General features: G+C 48.5%; 2 protein-coding genes across 7 annotated transcripts in view; both read right to left on the bottom strand.

Annotated features, from left to right (window-relative positions):
• Nucleotides 1–26,421, bottom strand: part of LOC139242929 (uncharacterized) — a 297,685-nt gene that overhangs the window by 186,594 nt on the left and 84,670 nt on the right. The gene's annotated exons all lie outside the window — the stretch shown is intronic.
• LOC139242934 (NACHT, LRR and PYD domains-containing protein 3-like) overlaps nt 1–26,421 on the bottom strand; it is a 57,637-nt gene that overhangs the window by 6,041 nt on the left and 25,175 nt on the right. For all 6 annotated transcript variants that reach the window (XM_070870583.1, XM_070870582.1, XM_070870580.1 and 3 more), the window contains 3 exons: nt 16,849–17,020; nt 16,677–16,742; nt 4,621–6,358 (listed from right to left, as the gene is read on the bottom strand). In XM_070870583.1, coding sequence (XP_070726684.1) covers nt 4,621–6,358; nt 16,677–16,742; nt 16,849–17,020 — 1,976 coding nt within the window. The remainder of the gene's footprint in view (nt 1–4,620; nt 6,359–16,676; nt 16,743–16,848; nt 17,021–26,421) is intronic.

A 26,421-nucleotide genomic window follows, 5' to 3' on the forward strand; every position in this document is an offset into this window, starting at 1 on the left:
GAACTTTTATCTTGTGCAGTAACCTTTAATGTGGCACCTTGTCAAATACCTTCTGGAAGTCCAAGTACACCATATCCACTGGTTCCCCTTTATCCACCCTGTTCGTTACATCCTCAAAGAATTCCAGCAAATTTGTCAAACATGACTTCCCCTTCATAAATCCATGCTGACTGTGCCTGGCCGAATTTTGCTTTTCCAAATGTCCTGCTACTGCTCCTTTAATAATGGACTCCAATATTTTCCCAACCACAGATGTTAGGCTTGCTGGTCTATAGTTTCCTGCTTTTTGTCTGCCTTCTTCTTTAAATAGGGCGTTACATTTGCAGTTTTCCAATCTGGTGGGACCTCTCCAGAATCCAGGGAATTTTGGTAAATTACAACCAATGCATCCACAATCCCTGCCGCTACTTCTCTTAAGACCCGAGGATGAAAGCCCATCCTGCTGTGCCACTCATCACATCCCCATCACTCTGCCTTCCCTACCCTACTCCTGCACATCCTTACTCACACCAACTTACCTTGCACCTCCATCCATCCCACTCTATCTACATTATCACATCCCCATCTCACTCCCCACCCCTTACACTCACCCTCATCCTTCTCCAATCACACCAACCAACAACACACAACGGTAAGCACTTGGGTCTTTTAGCCAATGTTTACCTGAAGTTTCTGTTAATACACTGGCAAGCATTGAAATCTATATTGTCAATACTTTCCGTGCTTGGGCAGACCTGTGTGCACCTTTGGAAGTGGCTGAGTGAGTTGCAATGAATGGTGATACATAATGGAACCCCCGCAATGTTGATGAGTGTGAAAGGAATGGTTTGGGCATTGTCGGGGTGCTTTATGTTGTTGGTGTGGGGTGGTGCTAACCTGGTGCATCGTGTGACAGCCAGGGTGTACAGTATCAAATGAAGTACATCTGAGCATGGTGAGACCATCCCTGACCTCCCGGGCAGCAATGTGGTCGGGTGCTGATACCCTGTGTCCTGTGCAGCATCAGGTGATTGCAGAGAAGGTCGGTGTGTTTGTTGGTGCTGCTGGTGTGGGGGCTGATCATGGTCAGAATCTGAGGACAAAGGGGAGACAGTATAAACCATACCCATTCTGATGTAATAGATGGCAGGTGAACTTGGGATAACAGAAGCGATCTGTCAATGGTGAGAGAGGTGACACTGGATAGAGAGCTTTCTCCAAACATTTGCAACCTGCATAAAGCTCACCTGTCTTTCAAACACAGCAAGCAACAGCTTCTGAGCTTGGAAAGTGAACAGCTGTGACATGGGAGATTTTATAGCACATTTCCAGCTTTCAAGTAATGAGATGATTCCATGGCCATTCAACTCCCGCCCTGGTTACCCGACGTGATCCCCGAGCAGCGTGGACCCTGTGGGTGACCTGGTAAACTCGGAGGATGGACTGAAATGAGTTGTTAATCGTTAACAAGGTGATAATGACCTGAATTGCCTCCGCCATCGCTGTGTGTCGGGTCTGCTCAGTACTGACAGACCTGATATTTGGGAAAGTTACGTGGGGCGAGTTAACAGCGGGGTCCCGACCCATATTCCCCCAATATTTAATCTCACTCTGTCCAACTCCCCATATATTCAGGGATGTCAGTAAATGTATTGATTAAATAAAGTGCTGTCTGTGTGAAGCCTGTAAATGTCCCTCTGTCCGATCTCATTCCCTGATGATCAGAATTACCCTCCTGGAGCTCAGTGATCAGACCCCTCATGTTTGGGGAAACTTGTCCCATTTGTGCAGCTCCTAAATCTCGGGTTTGATGGGAATGGGATAATTTTCCCCGAATCAAATGATAAAACGGCGATTCCCTGTACCTTATACTCGATGCATTATATTAATCTGTATATCTCAGGGTGAGTTATATTGTGAAACGCGCTAACTGCTGCTGTAAAATCCCCCAGGATTTCATGTAACAAGAAGAGTTCATCCTGTCCCGTTACATGGTTTAAATCTCCCTGTACTCCTAGTTTACAGGGGACGGCAGTCTCTCACTGTATTCCCCATTAAACGGGCTCTACATGTATTCCAGGTGTAACTGCCTGACAGTTTGGGGGGAATTTTCGGAAGTTCCCTCCCCGAGCGGGGCCTCACACACAGGGGGCGGATTATGGGAAATTCCCGGGTTCATTGCCCCCGGTTTACCCAGGAGCCGCCCGCCGTGTGCGAGATCCTACCGCTGGTCGGTGTGTGTCTGTACCCCGGGGATAATACCCCACACCACACGAGATTGGTCGGTGTGTGTCTGTACCCCGGGGATAATACCCCACACCACACTAGATTGGTCGGTGTGTGTCTGTACTCTGGGGATAATACCCCACACCACACTAGATTGGTCGGTGTGTGTCTGTACTCTGGGGATAATACACCACACCACACTAGATTGGTCGGTGTGTGTCTGTACCTGGGGATAATACCCCACACCACACTAGATTGGTCGGTGTGTGTCTGTACCCCGGGGATAATACCCCACACCACACTAGATTGGTCGGTGTGTGTCTGTACCCTGGGGATAATACCCCACACCACACGAGATTGGTCGGTGTGTGTCTGTACCCCGGGGATAATACCCCACACCACACTAGATTGGTCGGTGTGTGTCTGTACTGGGGATAATACCCCACACCACACTAGATTGGTCGGTGTGTGTCTGTACCCCGGGGATAATACCCCACACCACACTAGATTGGTCGGTGTGTGTCTGCACCCCGGGGTTAATACCCCACACCACACGAGATTGGTCGGTGTGTGTCTGTACCCTGGGGATAATACCCCACACCACACTAGATTGGCCGGTGTGTGTCTGTACCCCAGGGATAATACCCCACACCACACTAGATTGGTCGGTGTGTGTCTGTACCCCGGGGATAATACCCCACACCACACTAGATTAGTCGGTGTGTGTCTGTACTGGGGATAATACCCCACACCACACTAGATTGGCCGGTGTGTGTCTGTACCCTGGGGATAATAACCCACACCACACTAGATTGGTCGGTGTGTGTCTGTACTGGGGATAATACCCCACACCACACTAGATTGGTCGGTGTGTGTCTGTACCCCGGGGATAATACCTCACACCACACTAGATTGGCCGGTGTGTGTCTGTACCCCGGGGATAATACCCCACACCACACTAGATTGGCCGGTGTGTGTCTGTACTCCGGGGATAATACCCCACACCACACTAGATTGGAACCTTTTTACAGGCAGATTGAAGATCCTGAAGATCATTCTTGTCTTAATGTTCAGGACTGTAAATAATTCTAAACACTTACAGCTGAAAGAATTCCCGATTCCCCAATATTCCCAATCCAGGAAACTTCCCCATCAACAAGACACACTCTATACATTATTGGGGAAAATATCTAACTGTTAGAGGTTTAAACTCTGGTTTCAGTCCTGTTCCCAGTTGAAATGGTGGATGTGGAAACATTTTAAGTGAATTCTACCTTTACTGCCGGTTTATATTGTATATTTACATTCCACTGTCCAGGTTATTAAATATGATTTTGTGCGGTAAACTGCGGAATCCCCAGGTACATACGATGTGCGCACGTACTCAAAGGTCCCGCAAATGCAGGTTCTCAGCACGCAGTACACATGTGCGAGAATCTGAATTTGCAATTTGTCAATGTGTCGTCAGGAGAAGGACATTGGCGCGCAGAGATCGGGATATTTGCCCAACTCCTGCCCAGAGAATGTCCTTCAAACTCTTATGCCTGGAAAAGGCAGGTGTAGAGTCTACTTTTACCAGTGTAAGAGTTTTAAAACATAGAACAATTACATTTATCACTAGTTTTTATATTAAACACCGTGTATTCAGGTATTTTTAACCCTATTGAAACATTAAAAAAAAATCAAATCTTTTTCTGAACCTTTTAATAATAATTCAATTCATTTTAAATATGTGAGCAGCTTCTGTGTTCTGGGGAGTATTTTCAGTGATAGTACTGGGAGCTTGTACAAACAGAACTCCCAATATAATCAATGAGAATATTCCATGATCATTGGTGGTCCAGGCCACGTGATCCCAGGTTGCGTTTACGTTCCTGGGATGTGTGAGCCCATTCGCTGGGCAGCCCATCAAGGCCTCAGACTGCAAGTCTATGTTCCTCCGGGACCATCAGGTACTTTCGCATTTATTTTTCGGTCGGAGGTATCGGCCCGCAGTAAGTCACCGGCCGCAAATTTCGGGCCTATTTTAATTATGTTTTCAGTGAGCTGCATTTGTTGATGTGATAAAGACTGTAAAATCCCTATTTGTTCACAAGGATCCGTTCTAGATTCTCCAGCCCTTCAGGAATTACATAGGCGTATGGAGAGAAAGCAGGAAAGGGGTACTGAAGGAATGATCAGCCATGATCTTATTGAATGGTGGTGTAGGCTCGAAGGGCCGAATGGCCTGCTCCTGCACCTATTTTCTATGTTTCTATGTTTACTAACCGATCCCCTTATTATTGGTCATACTTGTCTTCAATCTGCTTCTCTCTAGTTTAACTGAACTGTTTGTTTCCCTTTATTACGGAGCAACAACACAAACCGTGACTGTTCTACAATTCACCCAACAGTTAGAGACAAATAAACAGTTACCTCAACTCCCGGCATTTGTGGAGTACGGGTCCCAGCCGCTGGAGTCCTTCACACTGAATGTTGCACTTCCGCAGATCGAGGTCTTTTATTGTATCACAGAGCCCAATGACATGAGACAGGACCGCACAGTCAATCGGGGTCAATGTCAATCCACTAAATGTAAGTGTTTTCACAGATCCCACTGTGAGCTGAGCCAGTGCTGTATTCTGAGCCTCAAACAGGTAGTGGAATGTGTTCAGGAGGTTCCGTTTACCAGCTTCAGTCTCTGTGTTCCCAATCTGTCCTTCAACCTTCTCCTTCACCCAGTCAATCACTCGACAGGTGGTTTGATGAAGAAATGGACCCAGAAACTCCTCCAGGGGCCGAGCGGAGTGTGGGGAGGAGAGACCAGCAGCAAAACGGAGAAATATCTCAAATCGCCCATCTTCCTTGCTGTGGGCTTCACGGAGGAGTTTCAGGATGTCCCCGGAATCGGGAGTCAGGAATTGGGCGAGAGCGGCTACAAACTCTTGGATGGTGAGGTGTGGGAATGTGTACACCACGCTCTGGGCAGAATCATCTCCCTCCAAAAGTTCCATCATGAACCCAGACAGGAACTGGGAAGGTTGCAGATTGTATTTGATCAAATCTCCATTTCTAAACACAATCTTCTTCTCGGAGACTCCTGTGAAGGCCATCTCACCGAGCTTCAGTAACACATCACGGGGGCTTTCAATCTCTCGGCTGTGGTTTTTCAGAATGTTGTAGATATAGTAGGAATACAGTTGGGTGATGGTCTTGGGAACTCGCTGATGTCTCCTGTCTCTTTGTGTAAAGAAGGGACCCAGTGCCAGACCGAGGATCCAGCAGTAGGAAGGGTTGTAGCACATGGTGTACAGGATCTCGTTCTCCTCCACGTGTTTAATAACAGCTGCTGCCACCGTCTGATCTTCAAAAAACTTGTTGAAATATTCCTTCCGTTCTTCACCAACAAATCCCAGGATTTCAGCCCAGACACCGATCTCAGCCTTTTCCAATAAATGTAATGCAGTGGGGCGGCTGGTCACTAGCACTGAACATCCTGGGAGCAGCTTGTGCTGTATTAAACTGTACACAATGTCAGACACTTCACACCAGTCTTCGGGATCTGTGCACCTGTGCTGAGGTTCTGTATTTCTCCGATTGTCAGCAAAATCGATGCTGTCCTTGAATTCATCCAAACCATCGAATATAAACAGCAATCCCTCTGGGTTCTTCCAAAGTTCTCTCAGAATATTCCCAAAGTAAGGATACTGATCCAGTATCAGATTCCTCAGGTTTATTCTACCGTTAATGTCGTTCAAATCCCGGAATTTAAAACTGAAAACAAATTGAAAGTGGGGGTATATTTTCCCCGTGGCCCAGTCATGAACAATCTTTTGTACCATTGTTGTTTTTCCAATCCCCGCGACTCCGCTCACTGCCGCTGAACTCCCGGATTCTGATTTTCTCCGGGAAAAACTGCTGTGGAACAATTGATCAGTTCGGATTTTCTCCAGTTCTCCCCGGAGATGTTTCTTTGTCCACTCTTCATGGTCTCGGCCTCTTGCCAGCAATTCATGTTCTACAAGTCTCCGATCTCGAACAGTAGAAATGACCGTTAGCTCAGTGTATCGATCAACCAGCTGGAAAACCTTAACCTTCTCCCTTATTAGGATAGTGTTCACTCTCAGTGTTTCAGTTTGTACCCGGAGTGTTTCCTTGTGTTTCTGTTGAATATCTTCAATTAGAACAGACAGAAAGTGGTTCTCAATGTTAGTTGCATTGGCATAAAACTACTCCTCAATACCATTTCACTCTTCAGTAAAATATTGCTAAGATTGAATTCACGGTTACAATAAAGGTGCATGTTGCAATAAAAACTGTTACTGAAAGTAAACAATGAGCGAGAAATGTGTGAAATCCTCACTTGATTCTCGTATTTACTGCAAAATAGGGCTTTGGATATCAGTGGGATAGGGACAGACTGAATGTTCAGGAGTCCCCTGTTACTGTATCAGACCCTGGCAGGTTATCTGGGTTATGGTGCAATCTGTGAGTGGGACAGACTGAATGTTCAGGAGTCCCCTGTTACTGTATCAGACCCTGGCAGGTTATCTGGGTTATGGTGCAATCTGTGAGTGGGACAGACTGAATGTTTAGGAGTCCCCTGTTACAGTATCAGACCCTGGCAGGTTATGTGTGTTATGGTGCAATCTGTGAGTGGTTCAGACTGAATGTTCAGGAGTCCCCTGTTACTGTATCAGACCCTGGCAGGTTATCTGGGTTATGGTGCAATCTGTGAGTGGGACAGACTGAATGTTCAGGAGTCCCCTGTTACTGTATCAGACCCTGGCAGGTTATCTGGGTTATGGTGCAATCTGTGAGTAGGACAGACTGAATGTTCAGGAGTCCCCTGTTACTGTATCAGACCCTGGCAGGTTATCTGGGTTATGGTGCAATCTGTGAGTGGGACAGACTGTGAATGGACAGAAGTTCTCCTCAGTATTCCATTTGGCCAGTAATAGAGCTTCCGACCCCATATTCACTCCATCACGAAGTCTGCCTACTTCCACAATATAATCCGTCTCTGCCTCTGCCTCAGCTCATCTGCTGCTGAAATCATCCATGCCTTTTGTTATCTCAGACTCGACTATTCCGATTCCCTCCTGGCCGGCCTCCCACCTTACACACTGCATTAACGAGCTTAACTAAACCTCTGCTGCCCATATCTGAACTCGCATCAATTACCCCTGTGCTCGCTGACCGACATTGGCTTCTGTTCAGGCACCGTATCGATTTAAATAGCCTCATTCTTGTATTCAGAATCCTCCATTGCATCACACCCTCCCTATCTCTGAATCTCCTTCAGCCTACAATCCTTCGAGATCTATGTGCTCCTCCAATTCTGGCCTCATACTCGATGTGCTGCACTCCGACATTGGTGCTCTGCCCTCAGTTATCAATACCCTGAGCTTTGGAAGTAACTCCCCTGAAGGAAGTTCCACTGTCATTGTATTAGGTCTTGGGTAGATTAGCTGGGCTATTGTGTACACTGAGAAAGGGGCAGACTGTGAATAGACAGCAGTTAAATCGCTGTTGTTTCAGGACGTGGGGAGGTTATCTGGGGTATTACCTGCACTGCTATAGTCACCTGATCTGTCAAAAATTCTCGACAGATCCACCGCATCCGAAACTAAAGGGCCTCTGTGGGTGGAGAGTTGGGCTATTTACCCAACTCTTGCCCAGAAAATGTCCTTCAAATACGTACGTCTAATAAAAGCAGGCGTAAGGGCTAGAATTTCCAAACAACCCGCCAGCGCCAGATTGCCGCACAAAATACCGCTAAGATTCCCAAAATTATCGCTGGTGAAAAATTCCCCCGGCGAAAAAATGGGCCTTGTACCCAGATTCTTGGCAAAAAATTTGAATCTTTGACTAATCAGGCGGTTCTTAAAAAAAAAAGGGCGATAATTACGAAAATTACTAAAAATTTACACCGAGGCTGCGGGTTGGGCCGAGGAGGAGAAAATCACAAAAAATATTTTTTCAAAACACATAAAATGAAAAACCAGAAAAACATTCTCAGGACCCTTGTCACTTACATCACTGCAAGAAAATGTTAAAACAATGAGTAAAAACCCATTTACTTCCCTTTTTTTGCAGGGCTACTCACCTGCCGCCCAGCTCTGCTGATTCTCGTGGGTGTTTTTTTTCCAACTTACCTACGGGTCATCATCATAGGCAGTCCCTCGAAGCGAGGATGACTCGCTTCCACACCAAAAAGGGCGAGTTCACAGGTGTTTCAATGTTCCAGATCCTGAACTACATCCTGAAGGGTGGAAGATGCCTGTGGGTGGATTTTTTTAACGTGGGGTGACCGTTGCACACCAGCCACCACACGGGGCTTGACAGAGCTGGGTCTTGGTCCAGTGGCAAGGGTTAACCAGGACGACTGGACACCAGCTCTGCTGCACGGACCTAGTGTGCACACATATCGCAGTGTGGGCTGGACCGTACTGCCCCTGGGCCCTCGCCTCTCCTGGGCCCCGGTCACTTCCCTCTACAAACACTTGCCGCTCCTTCGCCCCTCCTGCTGTGCCTGCCCGCACTGCAGTCAGCGACCTGGCTTCACAGCTGTGGCCCTCCTGCAGCACCACACGCTGCTCCCTGCGGTGGTATACCACCACACGCTGCTCCCTGCGGTGGTATACCACCACACGCTGCTCCCTGCGGTGGTATACCACCACACGCTGCTCCCTGCAGTGGTATACCACCACACGCTGCTCCCTGCAGTGGTATACCACCACACGCTGCTCCCTGCAGTGGTATACCACCACACGCTGCTCCCTGCAGTGGTATACCACCACACGCTGCTCCCTGCAGTGGTATACCACCACACGCTGCTCCCTGCAGTGGTATACCACCACACGCTGCTCCCTGCAGTGGTATACCACCACACGCTGCTCCCTGCAGTGGTATACCACCACACGCTGCTCCCTGCAGTGGTATACCACCACACGCTGCTCCCTGCAGTGGTATACCACCACACGCTGCTCCCTGCAGTGGTATACCACCACACGCTGCTCCCTGCAGTGGTATACCACCACACGCTGCTCCCTGCAGTGGTATACCACCACACGCTGCTCCCTGCAGTGGTATACCACCACACGCTGCTCCCTGCAGTGGTATACCACCACACGCTGCTCCCTGCAGTGGTATACCACCACACGCTGCTCCCTGCAGTGGTATACCACCACACGCTGCTCCCTGCAGTGGTATACCACCACACGCTGCTCCCTGCAGTGGTATACCACCACACGCTGCTCCCTGCAGTGGTATACCACCACACGCTGCTCCCTGCAGTGGTATACCACCACACGCTGCTCCCTGCAGTGGTATACCACCACACGCTGCTCCCTGCAGTGGTATACCACCACACGCTGCTCCCTGCAGTGGTATACCACCACACGCTGCTCCCTGCAGTGGTATACCACCACACGCTGCTCCCTGCAGTGGTATACCACCACACGCTGCTCCCTGCAGTGGTATACCACCACACGCTGCTCCCTGCAGTGGTATACCACCACACGCTGCTCCCTGCAGTGGTATACCACCACACGCTGCTCCCTGCAGTGGTATACCACCACACGCTGCTCCCTGCAGTGGTATACCACCACACGCTGCTCCCTGCAGTGGTATACCACCACACGCTGCTCCCTGCAGTGGTATACCACCACACGCTGCTCCCTGCAGTGGTATACCACCACACGCTGCTCCCTGCAGTGGTATACCACCACACGCTGCTCCCTGCAGTGGTATACCACCACACGCTGCTCCCTGCAGTGGTATACCACCACACGCTGCTCCCTGCAGTGGTATACCACCACACGCTGCTCCCTGCAGTGGTATACCACCACACGCTGCTCCCTGCAGTGGTATACCACCACACGCTGCTCCCTGCAGTGGTATACCACCACACGCTGCTCCCTGCAGTGGTATACCACCACACGCTGCTCCCTGCAGTGGTATACCACCACACGCTGCTCCCTGCAGTGGTATACCACCACACGCTGCTCCCTGCAGTGGTATACCACCACACGCTGCTCCCTGCAGTGGTATACCACCACACGCTGCTCCCTGCAGTGGTATACCACCACACGCTGCTCCCTGCAGTGGTATACCACCACACGCTGCTCCCTGCAGTGGTATACCACCACACGCTGCTCCCTGCAGTGGTATACCACCACACGCTGCTCCCTGCAGTGGTATACCACCACACGCTGCTCCCTGCAGTGGTATACCACCACACGCTGCTCCCTGCAGTGGTATACCACCACACGCTGCTCCCTGCAGTGGTATACCACCACACGCTGCTCCCTGCAGTGGTATACCACCACACGCTGCTCCCTGCAGTGGTATACCACCACACGCTGCTCCCTGCAGTGGTATACCACCACACGCTGCTCCCTGCAGTGGTATACCACCACACGCTGCTCCCTGCAGTGGTATACCACCACACGCTGCTCCCTGCAGTGGTATACCACCACACGCTGCTCCCTGCAGTGGTATACCACCACACGCTGCTCCCTGCAGTGGTATACCACCACACGCTGCTCCCTGCAGTGGTATACCACCACACGCTGCTCCCTGCAGTGGTATACCACCACACGCTGCTCCCTGCAGTGGTATACCACCACACGCTGCTCCCTGCAGTGGTATACCACCACACGCTGCTCCCTGCAGTGGTATACCACCACACGCTGCTCCCTGCAGTGGTATACCACCACACGCTGCTCCCTGCAGTGGTATACCACCACACGCTGCTCCCTGCAGTGGTATACCACCACACGCTGCTCCCTGCAGTGGTATACCACCACACGCTGCTCCCTGCAGTGGTATACCACCACACGCTGCTCCCTGCAGTGGTATACCACCACACGCTGCTCCCTGCAGTGGTATACCACCACACGCTGCTCCCTGCAGTGGTATACCACCACACGCTGCTCCCTGCAGTGGTATACCACCACACGCTGCTCCCTGCAGTGGTATACCACCACACGCTGCTCCCTGCAGTGGTATACCACCACACGCTGCTCCCTGCAGTGGTATACCACCACACGCTGCTCCCTGCAGTGGTATACCACCACACGCTGCTCCCTGCAGTGGTATACCACCACACGCTGCTCCCTGCAGTGGTATACCACCACACGCTGCTCCCTGCAGTGGTATACCACCACACGCTGCTCCCTGCAGTGGTATACCACCACACGCTGCTCCCTGCAGTGGTATACCACCACACGCTGCTCCCTGCAGTGGTATACCACCACACGCTGCTCCCTGCAGTGGTATACCACCACACGCTGCTCCCTGCAGTGGTATACCACCACACGCTGCTCCCTGCAGTGGTATACCACCACACGCTGCTCCCTGCAGTGGTATACCACCACACGCTGCTCCCTGCAGTGGTATACCACCACACGCTGCTCCCTGCAGTGGTATACCACCACACGCTGCTCCCTGCAGTGGTATACCACCACACACTGCTCCCTGCAGTGGTATACCACCACACACTGCTCCCTGCAGTGGTATACCACCACACACTGCTCCCTGCAGTGGTATACCACCACACACTGCTCCCTGCAGTGGTATACCACCACACACTGCTCCCTGCAGTGGTATACCACCACACACTGCTCCCTGCAGTGGTATACCACCACACACTGCTCCCTGCAGTGGTATACCACCACACACTGCTCCCTGCAGTGGTATACCACCACACACTGCTCCCTGCAGTGGTATACCACCACACACTGCTCCCTGCAGTGGTATACCACCACACACTGCTCCCTGCAGTGGTATACCACCACACACTGCTCCCTGCAGTGGTATACCACCACACACTGCTCCCTGCAGTGGTATACCACCACACACTGCTCCCTGCAGTGGTATACCACCACACACTGCTCCCTGCAGTGGTATACCACCACACACTGCTCCCTGCAGTGGTATACCACCACACACTGCTCCCTGCAGTGGTATACCACCACACACTGCTCCCTGCAGTGGTATACCACCACACACTGCTCCCTGCAGTGGTATACCACCACACACTGCTCCCTGCAGTGGTATACCACCACACACTGCTCCCTGCAGTGGTATACCACCACACACTGCTCCCTGCAGTGGTATACCACCACACACTGCTCCCTGCAGTGGTATACCACCACACACTGCTCCCTGCAGTGGTATACCACCACACACTGCTCCCTGCAGTGGTATACCACCACACACTGCTCCCTGCAGTGGTATACCACCACACACTGCTCCCTGCAGTGGTATACCACCACACACTGCTCCCTGCAGTGGTATACCACCACACACTGCTCCCTGCAGTGGTATACCACCACACACTGCTCCCTGCAGTGGTATACCACCACACACTGCTCCCTGCAGTGGTATACCACCACACACTGCTCCCTGCAGTGGTATACCACCACACACTGCTCCCTGCAGTGGTATACCACCACACACTGCTCCCTGCAGTGGTATACCACCACACACTGCTCCCTGCAGTGGTATACCACCACACACTGCTCCCTGCAGTGGTATACCACCACACACTGCTCCCTGCAGTGGTATACCACCACACACTGCTCCCTGCAGTGGTATACCACCACACACTGCTCCCTGCAGTGGTATACCACCACACACTGCTCCCTGCAGTGGTATACCACCACACACTGCTCCCTGCAGTGGTATACCACCACACACTGCTCCCTGCAGTGGTATACCACCACACACTGCTCCCTGCAGTGGTATACCACCACACACTGCTCCCTGCAGTGGTATACCACCACACACTGCTCCCTGCAGTGGTATACCACCACACACTGCTCCCTGCAGTGGTATACCACCACACACTGCTCCCTGCAGTGGTATACCACCACACACTGCTCCCTGCAGTGGTATACCACCACACACTGCTCCCTGCAGTGGTATACCACCACACACTGCTCCCTGCAGTGGTATACCACCACACACTGCTCCCTGCAGTGGTATACCACCACACACTGCTCCCTGCAGTGGTATACCACCACACACTGCTCCCTGCAGTGGTATACCACCACACACTGCTCCCTGCAGTGGTATACCACCACACACTGCTCCCTGCAGTGGTATACCACCACACACTGCTCCCTGCAGTGGTATACCACCACACACTGCTCCCTGCAGTGGTATACCACCACACACTGCTCCCTGCAGTGGTATACCACCACACACTGCTCCCTGCAGTGGTATACCACCACACACTGCTCCCTGCAGTGGTATACCACCACACACTGCTCCCTGCAGTGGTATACCACCACACACTGCTCCCTGCAGTGGTATACCACCACACACTGCTCCCTGCAGTGGTATACCACCACACACTGCTCCCTGCAGTGGTATACCACCACACACTGCTCCCTGCAGTGGTATACCACCACACACTGCTCCCTGCAGTGGTATACCACCACACACTGCTCCCTGCAGTGGTATACCACCACACACTGCTCCCTGCAGTGGTATACCACCACACACTGCTCCCTGCAGTGGTATACCACCACACACTGCTCCCTGCAGTGGTATACCACCACACACTGCTCCCTGCAGTGGTATACCACCACGCACTGCTCCCTGCAGTGGTATACCACCACGCACTGCTCCCTGCAGTGGTATACCACCACGCACTGCTCCCTGCAGTGGTATACCACCACGCACTGCTCCCTGCAGTGGTATACCACCACGCACTGCTCCCTGCAGTGGTATACCACCACGCACTGCTCCCTGCAGTGGTATACCACCACACACTGCTCCCTGCAGTGGTATACCACCACACACTGCTCCCTGCAGTGGTATACCACCACACACTGCTCCCTGCAGTGGTATACCACCACACACTGCTCCCTGCAGTGGTATACCACCACACACTGCTCCCTGCAGTGGTATACCACCACACACTGCTCCCTGCAGTGGTATACCACCACACACTGCTCCCTGCAGTGGTATACCACCACGCACTGCTCCCTCCAATGGTCCCGGCCTGCTGATGGTCTTACAGGCCGGGACCGCACCGATTTCCTACGGGTCACCGCTCAGCAAAAGATCGCGCCAGGGCGATCTGTGGGCAATGCACGCCGGTGGTCCGCTCCCCACCGGGACTTCGAAACCACCGGCGGAACTCAGCTGGGGAATTATTCACCGACCCGGTTCTCATCCAAAACGGCCGAGAAACCGGGCGGCGAACCACTGGAAATTGTAGCACTATAGACTTTTAAAGTGCAGAAAAATACATTAAAAAAGTAATTTTAACATTAAAAATCCTTTTATAGAAGGCAAGTTTATTTTTGGACACTTTAAAATATGTAAATTTTTTAAAAATGTTTTTGTTTTAAACAACAAATTAAATTCTATTTATATTAATTTGAAATATGTGATGTTTTTGAAAGTTATTTTCAGTGTGTGTGTGTTTTTGAGGGTATTCCCAGTCATGCTTATGGTGGTTCCGGACATAGGGAGTTACTATAAGTATGAATGTGGATTGCCCTGCTCTGATAGGTTGGGCCGGCTCACGAGGGGGGTTACCTTATGATGATAGATTGAGTAGACTGGGTCTTTACTCGTTGGAGTTGAGAAGGATGAGGGGTGATCTTATAGAAACATTTAAAATAATGAAAGGGATAGACAAGATAGAGACAGAAAGGTTGTTTCCACTGGTCGGGGAGACTAGAACTAGGGGGCACAGCCTCAAAATACGGGGGAACCAATTTAAAACCGAGTTGAGAAGGAATTTCTTCTCCCAGAGGGTTGTGAATCTGTGGAATTCTCTGCCCAAGGAAGCAGTTGTGGCTAGCTCATTGAATGTATTCAAGTCACAGATAGATAGATTTTTAAATAATAAGGGAATTAAGGGTTATGGGGAGCAGGCGGGTAAGTGGAGCTGAGTCCACGGCCAGATCAGCCATGATCTTGTTGAATGGCGGAGCAGGCTCGAGGGGCTAGATGGCCTACTCCTATTCCTAATTCTCATGTTCTTATGATGTTATCTCAATGATGTATATGAAACCCGTACACTTCTGGGATGTGTGCGCCTCTATGAAGGTCTTCACATAGAGCCCCAGGATCGCAGGTCTCCGATCCTCCGGGATCACCAGGTACTTTGGTGAAATGTTTGCGGTCGGAGATATCCACCAACGGGAAACCTCCGACCCCAATTTCCGGCCCAATGTCCTGGAGTTTGCTGCAATAATTACGGCGAGTCTATCAGCAACGCCTGGTGTCCACACACGCGCAGTTAAACGTGGAAAACCAGAGGATGCTCCTCCACAAGGTCTGCTGCTGCTGTTCTCACCGATAGACTCGGAATTGAAATCACTGTAATGGCGTGAACTTGCAATACTTACCCACTACCTCTGCACTAGTCGGATGTAAAAGATAGCACTAGTGCACTCAGGACTACATGACATTTTGAAGTCACATTCTATCAGAAGAAAACTAATGTTGCAGATTTCAATAATAAATATATATATTCTGTTTTAACTTTATGTTTGTATTTCTTAATCTTTGTCCTTTGATCCTATCTGTACTCCTCAATCTTTCCTTTGCATTCTCTACCTGCCTTGGCTCCATATTCCTTCATACCATTGTCTACCAAAAATCTATCGATCGCAGGTCTTGTTTCAGTCATTAAGGTGAAATAAATGTGAAGAAATTAAAATAGAAATTATTCTCCCTGGTTTGTACTCTGCGCGTCTCAGTGAGGATTCTTCAATCTGATTGGTTGAAGAGCCTCGCTGTTACTTGTTCTCTCAACAGATGTCACACATCCACTGTGGAGGGTGCCATGCTGGAACAGATGCCTGATTATAGCATCTCTTCACTCTAAATCCAATCAAATCTTGGGGAACAGCTGTCAATGTTCCTTTGTCGCTACATCACGATCCTGCCAGGTGTGTATGGGGTTTCACTGTATCCGGATCCTGCCAGGTGTGTATGGGGTTTCAGTGTATCAGGATCCTGTCAGGTGTGTCTGGGGTTTCAGTGTATCAGGATCCTGCCAGGTGTGTATGGGGTTTCAGTGTATCCGGATCCTGATAGGTGTGTATGGGGTTTCAGTGTATCAGGATCCTGCCAGGTGTGTATGGGGTTTCAATGTATCCGGATCCTGCCAGGTGTGTATGGGGTTTCAGTGTATCAGGATCCTGCCAAGTGTGTATGGGGTTTCAGTGTATCCGGATCCTGCCAGGTGTGTATGTAGCTGGATTAGCGAGTGCCGTGCAACACCTGAAATTTTATTAATTTAAAAATCATAGGAAATTGGAAGTTCAGTTTATGCAGAATAGTTGATGATTAATTACGAATGCACATGAAGTTGAATTGTTTCCCCTGCCTTTGAACATCTGATTCCCAGATTCTGACAATCTCTAAACAAACACATACAGTCTAACATACAGTCTAACCTTTCTCCATTCTCAGGAGTAAAATAAACGGTTTGAAATCTCCATTTCATCACTTACCTTTCAGGTGAATGGGTACTTCGGATAAACCTTGTGCGATGTTCATATAATCAACTGGATCAGAACCTGTTTTAAATCAATTAACTTTCATGAAATCTGATCTGTTTTATATTATAATGAAACGAGCTGTGTTTGAATCTGAATTTGAATTCAGTGGGTGATTTTACCGTACCGTGTTCCTGAATTTCTTTCAGTATTTTGTTCAACTTTGGTACCCCATGGCGCATTTTGACAAAGGATTCCCACATCACCCTTCGGGCCTTAGAGCCTTTCTCCATCACCAGATTTAGGAGAAGTTTAGAACTGCCCGCGCGGTTTCCCTTCTCGGCGAGCTCAGTGACTTTCTGTAAAGGATAATAATGAATATATTGAGGAGCGAAGTGAAATACAAATACCGAGAATGAGAAGGAAAGGATCTGCTCAGTGATGGGATCTCCCAGTTGTTTTGTGCACAGAAAGCAGTCACTGGGCCAGACACGGATCCACTTTGAATATTCTGTAAATATCTTGACTCAGCCATGAACTGGAAATAAATGTGATGAAACAAAATCAAGGAGGATGAGATATTAATGGGTTGACTTCAAGCTGAACATCTTGCAGATGAGATTTAAACCGAGGCCCTGCCTGCTCTCTCGGGTGGATGTAAATGATCCTATTGTACTATTTCTAAGAATAGCAGGGGAGTTATCCCCAATGTCTTAGCCAATATTGGAAAGTGTGAGGTTATGTAAGTTAGCAGAAAAAAATCAAAGAGCAAGTTATTATTTAAATGGGGAAAGATTACAAAGTGCCGCAGTACAGCGGGACCTGGGGTTACTTGTGCATGAAACACAAAAGGTTAGTATGCAGGTACAGCAAGTGATCAGGAAGGCCAATGGTATCTTGGCCTTTGTTGCAAAGGGGATGGAGTATAAAAGCAGGGAAGTCTTGCTACAGTAATACAGGGTATTGGTGAGGCCACACCTGGAATACTGCGTGCGTTTTGGTTTCCATATTTAAGAAAGGATATACTTGCTTTGGAGGCAGTTCAGAGAAGGTTCACTCGGTTGATTCCGGAGATGAGGGGGTTTGACTAATGAGGAAAGGTTGAGTAGGTTGGGCCTCTACTCATTGGAATTCAGAAGAATAAGAGGTGATCTTATCAAAATGTATGTGAGGGGGCTTGACAAGGTGGATGCAGAGAGGATGTTTCCATTGATGGGGGAGACTAGAACTAGGGGGCATAGTCTTAGAATAAGGGGCGGCCCATTTAAAACTGAGATGAGGAGAAATTTTTTCTCGAGGGTTGTAAATCTGTGGAATTTGCTGCCTCAGAGAGCTGTGGAAGGTGGGTCATTGAGTATATTTATGACAGAGAGAGAGACAGTTTCTTAACTAATAAGGGGTTATGGAGAGCGGGCAGGGAAGTGGACCTGAGTCTGATCAGATCAGCCATGATCGTAGTAAATGGCGGAGCAGACTCAAGGGGCCATATGGCCGACTCCTGCTCCTATTTCTTATGTTCTTATTTACCCCTCAATAAACATCACTGAAACAGATCATCTGCTTATTACCACATTGATGTTTGTGGGAGCTTGCTATATAAACTGCCTGCCGCATTGCGAAAATTACAAATCAAATGTTCTTCATTGGCTGTAAACCACTTTGGGTCGTGCGGTGGTCATGAAAGGCACTATATAAATGCTCCGTTTTAAGGAGGAGATGAAGGTGAAGAGGCGGGGGGCTTTCAGGAGCGAATTTCAGAGCGTGGGCCTAATGCAGCTGAATGCTCGACCAACACTGGTGATGGCAGGTGGTGGTGTGGGGGCAGGGTCTGCAGAGAAGACCATAGTTACAGGGACAGCTCATTCTAGAAGTGAGGCACTGTGTCGGGTTGCAGCAGGTAACAGAGAGAGGGAAGGGGAGGCCATGAGGGATCTGAACAGGTGGATGGGAGTTTTAAATTGGAGGTATTAGAGGACCAGTAGCCACAACGGGTGAGTGAGCACACGAGCGATAGCAGAGTGCAATCTGGGGCAGGACAGGTTACAGGCTGTAGAGCTTTGGATGAACTGACAGTTTAAAAAGAGGCAGCTCGTGCAGAGCACGGAGTGCAGCAGCAAAGAGTGGCATTCGTGAGTTTGGTAAGTGGGTGAGTTAGGACAAGTGGGGGTGGCAGGTGCTGTTTTGTCTTGTTTTTCCTACCAGTGCTGACACCAGAGCAGCTGATAAGGAGTGAGAGAGTAGGAGACGGAGGCCCAGAGACCAGCCCAACCAGCTGCAGACAAAGATGGAGGAGTGCGAAATCGAGAGGTGACGTCACAGCCAAGCTGTTAAGTGGTTGGCTGTTCGACTGGTAAGTATAACACTCTTTTAGACCAACTTTTAGATTGGTTTAATTGGCAGCGAACTAAGTAGTAGCTGTTTGGTGTTTCGTCTATGTGTGCGGGAAGTGTGTCCAGCTGTAGCCCCTGACAGACCGCATGACGGCACTGGAGCTGCGGATGGACTCACTCTGGAGCATGCGCGATGCTGAGAATGTTGTGGAGAGCACATTTAGTGAGTTGGTCACACCGCAGGTAAAGGTTAGGACAGATAGTGAATGGGTGACCAAGAGATAAGGCAAGAGCAGGAAGATAGTGCAGGAGTCCCCTGCAGTCATCTCCCTCCAAAACAGATATACCGTTTTGGCTACTGTTGGGGAGATGACTTACCAGGGGAAGGCACCAGCAGCCAGGTTCATGGCACCGTGGGTGGCTCTGCTGCACAGAAGGGAGGGAAAAAGAGTGGGAGAGCTATAATGATAGGGGACTCTATTGTAAGGGGAATAGATAGGAGTTTCTGCGGCCGCAACCGAGACTCCAGGATGGTATGTTGCCTCCCTGGTGCAAGGGTCAAGGATGTCTCGGAGTGGCTGCAGAGCATTCTGGAGAGGGAGGGTGAACAGCCAGTTGTCATGATACATGTAGGTACCAACAATATAGGCAAGAAGCAGGAAGGAGGTCCTACAAGCTGAATTTAGGGAGCTAGGAGTTAAATTAAAAAGTAGGACCACAAAAAGGTAGTAATCTCTGGATTGCTACCAGTCCCACGTGCTAATCAGAGTAGAGGGAGCAGGATGGTTAGAATAAATACATGGCTTGAGCAGTGGTGCAAGAGGGAGGGATTCAAATTCCTGTGACATTGGAACCAGTTTTGGGAGAAGTGGGACCTGTACAAAAGGGATGGTCTGCACTTGGGCAGGACTGGAATTGATGTCCTGGGGACAACATTTGCTAATGCAGTTCAGGAGTGTTTAAACTAATATGGCAGGGGGATGGGAACCTCTGCAGCGAGACAGGGCGAAGTAATATGGAGTCAGAAACAGATGGTAGAAAGGTAAAAAGCAATAGTGGAAGGCCGAGTAAACAAAGGCAAGAAACAAAAAGGGCCACACTACATCATAATTCTAAAAGGACAAAGGGTGTTAAAAAAACAAGCCTGAAGGCTTTGTGTCTTAATGCAAGGAGTATCCATAATAGGGTGGATGAATTAACTGTGCAAATAGATGTTGACAGATATATCATTGTGCTTACAGAGACGTGTGGCTCCAGGATGATCAGGGCTGAGAACTCAACATCCAAGGATATTCAACATTCAGGAAGGATAGAATAAAAGGAAAAGGAGGTGGGGTAGCATTGCTGGTTAAAGAGGAGATTAATGCAATAGTAAGGAAGTACATTAAGCTTGAATGATGTGGAATCTATATGGGTAGAGCTGCAGAACACCAAACGGCAAAAAACGTTAGTGGGAGTTGTGTACAGACCTCCAAACAGTAATAGTGATGTTGGGGAGGGCATCAAACAGGAAATTAGGGGTGCATGCAATAAAGGTGCAGCAGTTATCATGGGTGACTTTAATATGCATATAGATTGGACTAACCAAACTGCAAGCAATACGGTGGAGGAGGATTTCCTGGAGTGCATAAGGGATGCTTTTCAAGACCAATATATCGAGAACCAACTAGAGAGGAGGCCATCTGGGTGTTGTGTAATGAGAGAGGATTAATTAGCAATCTCGTTGTGCGAGGCCCCTTGGGGAAGAGTAACCATAATATGGTGGAATTCTACATTAGGATAGAGAATGAAGCAGTTAATTCAGAGACCATGGTCCAGAACTTAAAGAAGGGTAACTTTGAAGGTATGAGGCGTGAATTGGCTAGGATTGATTGGTGTATGATACTTAAGGGGTTGACAGTGGATGGGCAATGGCAGACATTTAGAGACCGCATGGATGAACTACAACAATTGTACATCCCTGTCTGGCGTAAAAAAAAGGGAAGGTGGCTCAACTGTGGCTATCAAGGGAAATCAGGGATAGTATAAAGCCAAGGAAGTGGCATACAAATTGGCCAGAAATAGCAGCAAACCCGGGGACTGGGAGAAATTTAGAACTCAGCAGAGGAGGACAAAGGGTTTGATTAGGGCAGGGAAAATAGAGTACGAGAGGAAGCTTGCAGGGGACATCAAGACGGATTGCAAAAGTTTCTATACATATGTAAAGAGAAAAAGGTTAGTAAAGACAAACGTAGGTCCCCTGCAGTCAGAATCAGGAGCAGTCATAACGGGGAACAAAGAAATGGCAGACCAATTGAACAAGTACATTGGTTCGGTATTCACTAAGGAGGACACAAACAACCTTCCGGATATAAAAGGGCTCAGAAGGTCGAGAAAGAAGGAGGAACTGAGGGAAATCCTTATTAGTCAGGAAATTGTGTGAGGAAATTGATGGGATTGCAGGCCGATAAATCCCCAGGGCCTGATGGTCTGCAGGTACTTAAGGAGGTGGCCTTGGAAATAGCAGATGCATTGACAGTCATTTTCCAACATTCCATAGACTCTGGATCAGTTCCTATCGAGTGGAGGGTAGCCAATGTAACCCCACTTTTAAAAAAAGGAGACGACAGAAAACAGGGAATTATAGACCGGTCAGCCTGACCTCAGTAGTGGGTAAAATGATGGAATCAATTATTAAGGATGCCATAGCAGTGCATTTGGAAAGAAGTGACATGATTGGTCCAAGTCAGCATGGATTTGTGAAAGGGAAATCATGCTTGACAAATCTTCGGGAATTGTTTGAGGATGTTTCCAGTAGAGTGGACAAGGGAGAACCAGTTGATGTGGTGTATTTGGACTTTCAGAAGGCTTTTGACAAGGTCCCACACAAGAGATTAATGTGAAAAGTTAAAGCACATGGGATTGGGGGTAGTGTGCTACGTGGATTGAGAACTGGTTGTCAGACAGGAAGCAAAGAGTAGGAGTAAATGGGTACTTTTCAGAATGGCAGGCAGTGACTAGTGGGGTACCACACGGTTCTGTGCTGGGGCCCCAGCTGTTTATATTGTACATTAATGATTTAGACGAGGATATTAAATGTAGTATCTCCAAATTTGCGGATGACACTAAGTTGGGTGGCAGTGTGAGCTGCGAGGAGGATGCTATGAGGCTGCAGAGTGACTTGGATAGGTTAGGTGAGTGGGCAAATGCATGGCAGATGAAGTATATTGTGGATAAATGTGAGGTTATCCACTTTGGTGGTTAAAAACAGAGAGACAGACTATTATCTGAATGGTGACAGATTAGGAAAAGTGGAGGTGCAACGAGACCTGGGTGCCATGGTACATCAGTCATTGAAGGTTGGCATGCAGGTACAGCAGGCGGTTAAGAAAGCAAATGGCATGTTGGCCTTCATAGCGAGGTGATTTGAGTACAGGGGCAGGGAGGTGTTGCTACAGTTGTACAGGACCTTGGTGAGACCACACCTGGAGTATTGTGTAATTTTGGTCTCCTAACTTGAGAAAGGACATTCTTGCTATTGAGGGAGTGCAGCGAAGGTTCACCAGACTGATTCCCGGGATGGCGGGACTGACATATCAAGAAAGACTGGATCAACTGGGCTTGTATTCATTGGAGTTCAGAAGAATGAGGGGGGGATCTCATAGAAACATTTAAAATTCTGATGGGTATGGACAGGTTAGATGCAGGAAGAATGTTCCCAATGTTGGGGAAGTCCAGAACCAGGGATCACAGTCTAAGAATAAGGGGCAAGTCATTTAGGACCGAGGTGAGGAGAAACTTCTTCACCCAGAGAGTGGTGAACCTGTGGAATTCTCGACCACAGAAAGTTGTTGAGGCCAATTCACTAAATTTCTTCAAAAAGGAGTTCGATGTAGTCCTTACTACGAGGGGGAATCAAGGGGTATGGCGAGAAAGCAGGAATGGGGTACTGAAGTTGCATGTTCAGCCATGAAATTGAATGGCGGTGCAGGCTCGAAGGGCCAAATGGCCTACTCCTGCACCTATTTTCTATGTTTCTCTGGTGAGTGGCCGGCCTGGGGAGGTTGGGATTAGAGTAGGTGGGATATTAATGGTAGATTAGACTGGATGGGATACTAACGGTAATGGGTCGTGAGCAGAAGGTTGGGATTAGATTGGATGGGATACTAACGGTAATGGGCAGTGAGCAGAAGGTTGGGATTAGACTGGGTGGGATATTAACGGTAATGGGCAGTGAGCAGAAGGTTGGAATTCGACTGGGTGGGATATTAACAGTAATGGGCAGTGAGCAGAAGGTTGGGATTCGACTGGGTGGAATATTAACGGTAATGGACAGTGAGCAGGAGGTTGGGATTAGACTGGATGGAATATCAACAGTAATGGACAGTGAGCAGGAGGTTGGGATTAGACTGGGTGGGATATTAACAGTAATGGGCAGTAAGCAGAAGGTTGGGATTAAACTGGGTGGGATATTAACGGTAATAGGCAATGAGCAGAAGGTTGGGATTAGTCTGGGTGGGATATTAACAGTAATGGACAGTCCACATTGCAGCAAAATTTTAAAAGGGCAAAGTGTGTTCAAAAGACAAGCCTGAAGGCTCTGTGCCTCAATGTAAGGAGTATTCGTAATAAGGTGGACGAATTAACTGCACAGGCAGCAAGTAATGAATATGATATAATTGACATCACGAAGACATGGATCCAGGGTGACCAAGGCTGGGAACTCAACATCCAGGGGTATTCAACATTCAGGAAGGATAGACAGAAAGGAAAAGGAGGTGGAGTAGCATTGCTGGTTAAAGAGGAAATTAACACAAAAGTAAGGAAGGACATTAGCTTGGATGATGTGGAATCGGTATGGGTGGAGCTGCGGAATACCAAAGGGCAGAAAACGCTAGTGGAAGTTGTGTACAGACCACCAAACAGTACGAGTGAGGTTGGGGACAGCATCAAACAAGAAATTAGGAGTGCATGCAATAAAGGTACAGCAGTTATCATGGACGACTTTAATCGACATATAGATTGGGCTAACCAAACTGGTAGCAATACGGTGGAGGAGGATTTCCTGGAGTGTATTAAGGGTGGTTTTCTCGACCAATATGTCGAGGAACCAACTAGAGGGGCTGGCCATCCGAGACTGGGTGATGTGTAATGAGAAAGGACTAATTAGCAATCTTGTTGTGCGAGACCCCTTGGGGAAGAGTGACCATAATATGGTACAATTCTTTATTAAAATGGAGAGTGACACAGTTAATTCAGAGACAAGGGTCCTGAACTTAAAGAAAGGTAACTTCGATGGTTTGATGGTATGAGACGTGAATTGGCGAGAATAGACTGGCAAATGATACTTAAAGGGTTGACGGTGGATAGGCAATGGCAAACATTTAAAGATCACATGGATGAACTTCAACAATTGTACATCCCTGTCTGCAGTAAAAATAAAACGGGGAAGGTGGCTCAACCGTGGCTAACAAGGGCAATTAAGGATAATGTTAAATCCAAGGAAGAGGCATATAAATAGGCCAGTAAAAGCAGCAAACCTGAGGACTGGGAGAAATTTAGAATTCAATAGAGGAGGACAAAAGATTTAATTAGGAGGGGGAAAATAGAGTATGAGAGGAAGCTTGCCGGGAACATAAAAACTGACTGCAAAAGCTTCTATAGATGTAAAGAGAAAAAGATTAGTAAAGACAAACGTAGGTCCCTTGCAGTCAGATTCAGGTGAATTTATACTGGGGAACAAAGAAATGGCAGACCAGTTGAACAAATACTTTGGTTGTGTCTTCACGAAGGAAGACACAAATAGCCTTCCGGAGGTACTGGGGGACCGAGGGTCTAATGAGGAGGAGGAACTGCAGGATATCCTTATCAGGCGGGAAATTGTGTTAGGGAAATTGATGGGATTGAAGGCCGATAAATCCCCGGGGCCTGATAGTCTGCATCCCAGAGTACTTAAGGAAGTGGCCCTAGAAATAGTGGATGCATTGGTGATCATTTTCCAACAGTCTATCGACTCTGGATCAGTTCCTATGGACTGGAGGGTAGCTAATGTAACATCACTTTTTAAAAAAGGAGGGAGGGAGAGAGAAAATGGGTAATTATAGACCGGTCAGCCGGACATCAGTAGTGGGGAAAATGTTGGAATCAATGACTAAAGATGAAATAACAGCACATTTGGAAGGCAGTTACAGGATCGGTCCAAGTCAGCATGGATTTATGAAAGGGAAATCATGCTTGACAAATCTTCTGGAATTTTTTGAGGATGTAACTGGTAGAGTGGACAAGGGAGAACCAGTGGATGTGGTGTATTTGGACTTTCAAAAGGCTTTTGACAAGGTCCCACACAAGAGATTGGTGTACAAAATTAAAGCACATGGTAATGGGGGTAATGTACTGACGTGGATAGCGAACTGGTTGGCAGACAGGAAGCAGAGAGTTGGGATAAACGGGTCCTTTTCAGAATGGCAGGCAGTGACTAGTGGGGTGCCGCAGGGCTCAGTGCTGGGACCCCAGCTATTTACAATATACATTAATGATTTGGATGAAGGAATTGAGTAATATCTCCAAGTTTGCAAATTACACTAAACTGAGTGGGGGTGTGAGCTGTGAGGAGGACGCGAAGAGGCTGCAGGGTGACTTGGTTAGATCAGTGGGCAAATGCATGGCAGATGCAGTATAATGTGGATAAATGTGAGGTTATCCACTTTGGGGGTGAAAACACGAAGGCAGAATATTATCTGAATGGCGGCAGATTAAGAAAAGGGGCAGTGCAATGAGACCTGGGTGGCATGATACATCAATCATTGACAGTTGGCATGCAGGTACAGCAGGCAGTGAAGGCGGCCAATGGTATGTCGGCCTTCATAGCTAGGGGATTTGAGTATAGGAGCAGGGAGGTCTTACTGCAGTTGCACAGGGCCTTGGTGAGGCCTCACCTGGAATATTGTGTTCAGTTTTGGTCTCCTAATCTGAGGAAGGACGTTCTTGCTATTGAAGGAGTGTAGCGAAGGTTCACCAGACTGATTCCCGGGATGGCTGGACTGACATATGAGGAGAGACTGGATCGACTGGGCCTTTCTTCACTGGAGTTCAGAAGGATGAGAGGGGATCTCATCGAAACATATAAAATTCTGACGGGACTGGACAGGTTAGATGCAGGAAGAATGTTCCCGATGTTGGGGAAGTCCAGAACCAGGGGACACAGTCTAAGCATAAGGGGTAAGCCATTTAGGACTGAGATGAGGAGAAACTTCTTCACTCAGAGTTGTTGACCTGTGGAAGTCCCTACCGCAGAGAGTTGTTGATGCCGGTTCATTGGATATATTCAAGAAGGAGTTAGATATGGTCCTTACGGCTAAAGGGATCAAGGGGTATGGAGAGAAAGCAGGAAAGCAGTACTGAGGTGAATGATCAGCCATGATCTTATTGAATGGTGGTGCAGGCTCGAAGAG

This window comes from Pristiophorus japonicus, unplaced genomic scaffold (genome assembly GCF_044704955.1).
Source record: "Pristiophorus japonicus isolate sPriJap1 unplaced genomic scaffold, sPriJap1.hap1 HAP1_SCAFFOLD_154, whole genome shotgun sequence".
Taxonomy (NCBI): Eukaryota; Metazoa; Chordata; class Chondrichthyes; family Pristiophoridae; genus Pristiophorus; species Pristiophorus japonicus.